Below are 8,294 nucleotides of genomic sequence, written 5' to 3' on the forward strand. Positions count from 1 at the left end.
ATTACTTGGATATGGAATTAGGCATGTCTAAAACACCGAAACCTCTTTAACCACCACATCGTACCAGACTTACACGCATCTCTCTAGCAGGTACTTTCCCGCAAGAGTCCTGGACCAAAGGAAATGCCCTTCTGTATGTGCCTCAATTTATCACTATTTGCCTGATGCTTTTGGTAAGATTCTTATTGTAAGTAACCAAACATGTGAATACTGAAGGTCTTTTGATTTTTGAGTTCCATGTTAATTTTGCATCTTTCTCATACTAATTGGACAGGTCTCAAGGAGTCAATTTATCTCTTGAGCTCCCCATCACTTGTAAATAAGATTGAGAAAGCTCAACTTATCACATACTGGCCTTATTTCTCAAGAAGTAGCTTCCATCCAGTCTCTTATTTTGGAACTCAGACAGGAAGCTATCTGAAACTTTGAATTTAACTGCTTTGTAAGCAATGTTGTTAAGAATGTTACACATTAATAGAAACACTAGCCAGCCATGTAAGAAATTAGGCAGGAGAAAACTAGAATTAAGAACTTGAAAATTGTGTAACAAGGTTACATTACATTGCTCTTCACAGAACAAGAAGTTGGTAAAACACAAGCCTTTTTTCCTGCAGTCGAAATATAGAAAAGAAAGGAAAAAAAAAAGAAGGAAAACAGATTAGGAGAGAACTATAGCATAGACATTTCCTCCCTGTCTAGAAAGCTTTATAATATTTAGGCCTTCTTTGCTTTCTTGATTTGGGGTTTGGGATCATGTCCGGACTGCAACACTTATCTTTCTCAAGCAAATGTGATTGTGTGCGTTTTACACTGTATAATGCTGCTGAATTGTATCAATGTCCAAGCCCTTAAGCTTAACCACTGATTCAACATGTCCCTTTAGGGTGTGAAGCTCCCGAAGCCTAATTTTAAAGAAGAAAGATGAAGAAAAAGTTTCAGCCTACTGATTATTGATGGAAGGAAAAGTAAAAAAAAAAAAAAAAAAGAAAAAAGAAAAATCAGTATATGAGCATAGGTTGAAAGAATAGTGACATACCTTGCAACCTCGGCTCGTCTCTTGGCCTGCTCAGCGATCTCAGACAACTCTCTGTAGCTGCTCTTTTCGTTGAAGATACTGGCAGTTTCTGGTGGTTGAAGTCCATGCAAGGTCCTTTGAGCAAGAGCCCATTGAGCTTCTCTTTCCTCTTTACCATAATCTTTCTTGGTGGTGAATGCAGTCTGTTACACAAGGAAATTTGTAAATCAGGGTTAAGTTTTGATCTCTAGGTCCAATAATTCAAGTTCCTTAGGAAGTTAAAGACATACTTTGTTCTCTAGCAAGTTGAGCCAAGCCTTTCCACTGAGGATGTAACGAATGGCGAACTTCAGCAAGTCGAGTGGGATATAGAAAACAATACTGTAAAGCCAGATAACACCAGCCCATCCCCAGCCAATTCCCTTGATGTGTGCAAAGCCCCAGTTAGCATATACGGCAATCAAAGTTGCAACCTGTAAACCAATCAGATTTTGTTAGCTGCTTAGAGAATGAAGCCTGTTGCTCATCATCAGAGCAAGCGAGAATAGATGTGGCAGTATGTTTTGTCATTAATAGTAGAGAGATTAAGAAGACAAGCTGCACAGAACATTTCATACCAGTTGTGCAATGATGAAAGCAGTCACCAGTAGCAGGCCAGGACGTTCAAAATAAGACCAGCTGCGAGACCGAGTAACAAAAATGAGAGCCTGGCTCACGATACTGACTTGAAGGTATAAAGCACCCATCAATTCAGGGTCACTTCTACGTATAGATCTTACACCAAATTTGTCCTGCATATGTGAAAAGCAGAAAACAAAATTGGATATCAGTCAAAGCAAACTTTAAATCATGCACTCTGTGGTTGGCAAAGAAGAATGTAGCGACTCTTACAGAAAAGAAGTCGGTATCATGCATGGCCCAGAAGAATATAACAGTCATCAGTGCCAAGTAGCCGCCAAGCACAATTCCAGTGGCAAAAATCTCTTTTAATTTCCAGCTATCAGGCAAGGGTGATGGCTTTACTCTATCCTTTGAGATTGTCATAATTGTTCCTGAGATACATGATTTTGCATCAGGTTAATGCCCAAATAATATGCATTAATCTTGAGAGCAACTAGAGACTGCTAAGAACGTATATGTATGAAGGAACTGAAACTCACCGTCATTTAGGATAGCAATAATCAAAACCATGAAAGGAGAGAAGTCATACTGCCATATCAGAGCAATAAGCATGAAACCAAACTGCAAAATTTGAGTTAGCACCAAATTAGATAGATGTAACACTCAAACATGCAAACATTGAATTGTATGATATCGCCACCTACATACCACAATACGGATTGTGATGGAAACAGCATAAATCTGCATAACGTAAAAACATTGAAGTTACTAACTGCTACCACCTAAGGGGAAAATAATAAAAATAAAAGTGGGTGCTTGGTGAACAAGATAAGAAGAAGGAATCTAACAGTATAATTCTTCATTCTTTGGAAAATAGCTCTGCTAGTCAGGACGGCACTGATAATAACACTCAATCCAGGTTCTGTTAGAACAATGTCAGAAGCACCTCGTGCAGCATCTGTAGCATCAGCAACAGCAATACCGATATCTGCCTTCTTCAAAGCAGGAGCATCATTAACACCATCGCCAGTCATTCCAACAATGTGCTTTCTTTCTTGCAGCTTCTTCACGATTTCATATTTGTGCTCTGCAGAAGAAAAAAGAATGATGAATAGGCGTTTAAAGGCACAGGTCATACAAATGAATCAAGCAATAACAGAATTGCCTTCTCTTATTCATAATAGCCAGCATAACGAGATCACCCACCTGGAAACACGCCGGCAAAACCATCAGCCTTCTCAATCAACTCTTCTACAGGAAGAGCAGCAATGCTTGCATCCTTGTCCTGACCAAGCAATGTAGCAGATGGGTACATGTTGGTTCCCATACCAAGTCTTCTCCCAGTCTCCTTTGCAATAGCAAGTTGATCACCTAAACATTAGCATAGTTATACAGTTAGAAAAAACTTGAGGAAGGGCTTCGTGGAAGGCAATAACAAGTGCATTTTCCCCAAGAAGTTGTAGATGAAAAAATGAACTATATACCAGTAATCATCTTGACATTGACACCAAGGTTAAGAGCCCTGCGGATTGTTTCTGCACTGTCATGCCTGGGAGGATCAAAGAGGTTCAACAAGCCGACAAACTCCCATGGACTACCTGGACTGTCTTTGTTTTTCTCAGGAACTTGCTGCAGGAATTAACAAAATAACAAAAATAAGAGGCTATTTTCAAAGAAATTAGAAAACATATTAGAATAATTCATATCTCAAGTTCACAGATGAAACCTGTCTAGCCACAGCCAATGATCGTAGCCCACGTTCAGCAAATTTATCTATAACTGAATGAACTTTCCTCTTCAGATCTTCCCTGGAATTGCACAAGCTCAAGATCTGTTCACAGAAACAGATAAACAAAGTCAAATAACCTTTCAAGTGATGCAGATGTTGGACCAAATTAGGTGAAGAAATATGAGAGCAAAGATTTACCTGCTCAGGAGCACCTTTACTGGCACGGTGCCAGTTGCCATCAGCATCGATATAAGTCAAAGCAGTCCTCTTGTCCACAGGGTTGAATGGCAAGAAGTGCACCTCTCTTATACCAGCTCTTGCCTGCGTATATAGGAATGAATTTTAAGTTAACTGTGTTGTTTACCACTTTCTTTCTTAGAGTGCTCAAGGCAGAATAATTCACCTCTTTAGGATCAGCTAGCATTCCAACCATGGCAGCATCAATAGCATCCTGATTCTCAACTCTAGAGGCCCTTGCAGCAAGCAGTATCACGTGATCTTTTTCAACACCCTTTGCAAAGACCTCAATCAAGGCTTTGTCAATACTCAGCTTGTTGAGGGTAAGGGTGCCAGTTTTGTCACTGCAAAGGACATCCATACCTGCCATTTCTTCAATGGCAGTCATACGCTTAGTGATGGCCCCTTGTTGAGACAACTTGTGAGACCCAATGGCCATTGTCACAGACAAGACTGTTGGCATAGCAATTGGGATACCACCAATCAAAAGAACCAAGAGATTGTTAATTCCATCCCTGTACTTGCGGTGCTGAATAGGGTACATGACTATGATTTCAACCAACATTCCAATTGCTATAGAACAAATACAGAAGTTCCCGATAGCAGTGAGCACTTTCTGGAAGTGCCCAACATTGTTGGTGCTGTCCACAAGATGTGCAGCCTTTCCGAAGAAGGTGTGAACACCAGTGGCTATAACGACAGCCTCAATTTCTCCTTGTTTGCAAGTGGAACCAGAGAAAACTTCATCACCAGGATTCTTGGTCACTGGCAGTGATTCTCCAGTGAGGGCAGATTGATCAATCTTTAACGGATCACCCTCAAGAAGACGAGCATCAGCAGGAACAATATCTCCCAATTTGATACTAATGATATCTCCTGGAACCAGGATTGCAGCTTCCTGCTCAGTCCATTTGCCATCTCTAAGCACCTATATACATGCACCGAATGAAACTTGTATTTGTAAGTGCCAATTGCATGTTAATCTATGCAATAGCTCCAGACCATTAAAGTTTTACACATTCAAGTACTAATGTGAAAGAAAAGATTACACAAGGATACGAAGAACAGGACGCGTGTTTGTCAACTTACAAATCAAAAATAGAAGAGTAGCTTCCCAATTGATGCATAGTTCTTTAACTAATTACCTTTGTTTTAGGAGCCAGACCAGCCATAAGGGCAGCAGCAGCATTGCCAGCATTGTTCTCTTCAATGAAACTGATAGTAGAGTTGATCACCAGCAAGCAAATAATACCAATAAAGTCTTGCCAATCCGGGGGCTCTCCATCACCATTCGCCAACGCAATTGCCATAATAGCTGCAGCTTCCATGACCCATGATAGTGGGTTCCACATGAACCCCAAAAACTTGAGAATTTTGCTTTCCTGTGAATTACAAACATAGAACATTGGTCCATAAAAGAATTGATTACTGTGAGTAATAACATTTCAAGCATTAGCCCATCATATAAGAACCTTTTTCTCTTCTAGCTTGTTGGGTCCAAAGATTTGAAGCCGGTTGGTTCCTTCGTCTGAACTTAAACCTTCTCTGGTACATTTCAGTTGCTCAAACACTTCATCAATGGGAATACGTTCCTAAAGATAAAACAATGACAAACCGACTATTAGAATTATGTTCATATTCTTTTTCAAGATGTTCTTAGTCCTCGTATACGGTTGGTCAGTTATCCTATCAAAATAAACTTAGATTTCAACATATCACATATTAAGATCACAGTGGAATCCAAAAGTGCAAGCCATTTCAAGTTGAAGATGTAGCATTCTTCTTTAATCATGGTTACTTTGGTACATAATTAAAAGGCATGTTTCATGGTCATAACATGCTAATGATTATTTAGATAGTACTATCTTGATTTTAAATATAACAATACAGCTAAGTGATATTACTTGGCAATACAGCAAAGGAAGGGCCGTTAACAAAGAAAGTTTAAAATATATATCTTTTAATTTAATAACTTTTTATTTTTATTTTTTTAATTGCTGTTATTAAATCTATTTTTAGAAAAAGCATTACATGGGCTTAAGTCATTACAATAAATAGAATTATATAATTAATACAATTAAATATTAACACAAAGCAAACCCTACAAATAAGTAATTATTTATTCGGTGATTACAATTACAACCGTCAATATGTAATTTCACCTTTTATATGTTTTAACTCTTACTGTATGAATGAAATAAATAAATAAATAAAAATAAATATTCTATCTTATTTTGATAATTTATTTTTAATTACCGATTAAAGAATTTAAATTTTTAAGATGAATATCATTAATTTTTATCTTCTTTTTTAAAATTTTTATTTTCTTTTTAATGGACTATACAATAAGATAATTTCACCTTCAATAGAAAAAAAAAGCGTCCTTACTACTTAAATTAGACTTTAAACATATTAATATTTTATTTTTACTAAGTGAATTATACTCTATTATACACGTTGTGATAATATTCAGATCAATTAATTACACATATTTTTTTAATAATTGACTATTAAACTAATAATTAAAAAAATTAGAGGGGAAAGTATAAAATGATCCGAGCCGACTCGGAGGCTAACTCAGGTAGACGAGTTGTCACAAAATAGCCAATTGAAGAAAAGCGTTGACTCACACACACACAATGACAAGAAGGAAAAAAAAGAAAGCAAGCTCGTCACATGGGACAGTGCCAGCACTGACCTCCCATGTGATTGATGCGTGTAAGCCACGCGCCACAGAAGCTGCCACTAAAAGAAAACCTACCGCTTTTTGGCATGTGGTGCAAATTCCAAGAGAATCAAGGGCTAAACTTGTCAAATCAAAAATATTATTATAAAAGTAGAAAAAAAAAAGAATAAATGCGTTGGTGCATCCAAGAAATTATAAAATAATTAAATAATCGGACAGTGTCAGTTCCGTCGAATGTGAGAGTTTATTTTTTTAAGAAAATAAATAATAAAACAAAACGGTTAAAAACAAAAAGCCTATTTCCTTATACACACAGAAAAAAGGGTTAAAAGTACCACGGAAATGGTACCCTCTTAAGTCACCAACAAAAAGTATAGCACACCCACACACAGGCCACCCTTTCCTTTTTTATTTTTTATTTTTTTATTGAAAAATATATAATTATTTTATTTTATCAAGAAAATTTATTTATTTTTGTCTCTCCAAATTAAAAAAAACATGAAAATAAAAATATTACCGCCAATTTATTGGTACGATTCAAATTAAGTCAACTGTGCATTTAATCTTAAATGATCTAATCATTTTCTTTATCATTGGAGGCACCGTCAAGTTCGAGTGGGGTCAAATCGATATACTCTGTAATTAAATAGAAAATTTATTTATAAATAAAAATACATTAGAATTTATAATGAATTTTGTAATTTTTTATAAATGAAAATTGATATTTCTAATATGCTTATAAAGTAAGCAAGTTTTAACCAACAAATTCTTCAAGATGAAAAGATGCCATCCAAATTTTCAAACAATTATTTACGCCAAAAGGGACAGAGAATCAATTAATATCTGGTCTTACTTTTTTTTGATATTTAAATGCTTAGTGGGGAATAAAAAGAAAATAAAAAGATGAGGAAGAAAAGATTTAAAACGATAAAAAAGTGTACCCAACTTATTCTTATCTGTTTTTCTCTCTCTTTCTTTCATTTCCTTACTTTCACATGTGAAGATCCAGTTCTCAGAATATTAATTAATAATGGAGAATTAGTTACTGGTCTGTTTGGTTAGAGGAAAAGCAAAAGAAAAAGGTTATTAGGTATAGTAATTAATAATATAATAAAAAAGAAGAGAGTTTTTTTGCTTTTGAGAATAGGTTTGGTTTTCCTATCTATCAGTAAGAGTTGAAAGAAATGAAAAAGGGTTTATTTGGTTACTTTGGCATGGTAAAGTGAACTCTCCATTAAAAGGTAAGCAAAAAGAAGAAGATGTTGAAAAGAACGAACCCAACTCACCCACCAAAAAAAGGCAATAATAAAATCAATAGAAATGGAAAGAAAATTCTCAAATTTTTTTAACTGATCTGAACCTAACCCAGAAACCAATCATGAGATTCAGCCATGACAATCAAAGATCTCATTCTCCTGATATAGAACAATAACCAAAAACAGAAAAACATGCAAAGAAAGGTACACACAAGAAATAAGAAACCAGAGAAAAAGGAAAAAGAAAAAATACCAGATCGACAGTTTCATTCTTGATCTCTTCGAGACTGATAGACTTAGCCATGATCTCTGATTTTGAGTTTTTTGATCAATCACTCAACAAGAACAAAAGCAGAGTGTGTCAAAAGAAAGTAAGAAAGAAGAAGAAGCAGCAGCTAAAGGGCCATTAAATGAGATATTGTCTATCCCAAGAAAAGGCCAGAGAGAGAGAGAGAGAGAGAAAGGTGAACGAGACAGTGGCAGTAGCAGAGGAAGAAGAAGAGGAAGAGGAGGCTTCTCTGAAATGGCTAAATGCGTCCCCTTTTTATATACGTGGTGTTGGGGTTGTGTTTGTTTATGTATATTGTCTTTCTTTCTCTCTCTTACCTTCTTTGTAAAGAGACCGCAGTTTAAACCCTTCCTCGGTGGGGCCCTAGATTAAGGCTTTATTTTTATTTTTATTATTTTCTTATCTCTCTCTCTCCTGACCTTGAGGATGATGATCATGATGCCTTGGGAGTCCAAATTTCT

The 8,294-nt window shown here is 36.2% G+C and overlaps 1 protein-coding gene across 1 annotated transcript; it reads right to left on the bottom strand.

Annotated features, from left to right (window-relative positions):
• Window positions 1-496: 496 nt before the first annotated feature.
• Window positions 497-8,080, bottom strand: LOC8286312 (plasma membrane ATPase 4). Its single transcript, XM_002532040.4, has 16 exons — window positions 7,798-8,080; window positions 5,075-5,194; window positions 4,748-4,984; window positions 3,769-4,530; window positions 3,564-3,686; window positions 3,363-3,467; window positions 3,121-3,265; window positions 2,843-3,007; window positions 2,485-2,723; window positions 2,345-2,377; window positions 2,176-2,257; window positions 1,907-2,067; window positions 1,633-1,806; window positions 1,306-1,488; window positions 1,037-1,218; window positions 497-902 (listed from the first exon to the last, which is right to left on the bottom strand). The coding sequence occupies exons 1-16, from the start codon at window positions 7,846-7,848 to the stop codon at window positions 806-808; spliced, it is 2,859 nt and encodes a 952-aa protein (XP_002532086.1). The 5' UTR covers window positions 7,849-8,080; the 3' UTR covers window positions 497-805.
• Window positions 8,081-8,294: the final 214 nt, after the last annotated feature.

This window comes from Ricinus communis, chromosome 3 (genome assembly GCF_019578655.1).
Source record: "Ricinus communis isolate WT05 ecotype wild-type chromosome 3, ASM1957865v1, whole genome shotgun sequence".
NCBI lineage: Eukaryota > Viridiplantae > Streptophyta > Magnoliopsida > Malpighiales > Euphorbiaceae > Ricinus > Ricinus communis.

Coding starts and splice junctions, on each gene's coding strand:
- LOC8286312 (XM_002532040.4), bottom strand. CDS start 7,848: ATGGCTAAGTCTATCAGTCTCGAAGAGATCAAGAATGAAACTGTCGAT. Junction 3,468..3,563: donor GTAAAGGTGCTCCTGAGCAG/GTAAATCTTTGC, acceptor TTCTGTGAACAG/ATCTTGAGCTTGTGCAATTC. Junction 1,219..1,305: donor TCAACTTGCTAGAGAACAAA/GTATGTCTTTAA, acceptor CTTGTGTAACAG/ACTGCATTCACCACCAAGAA.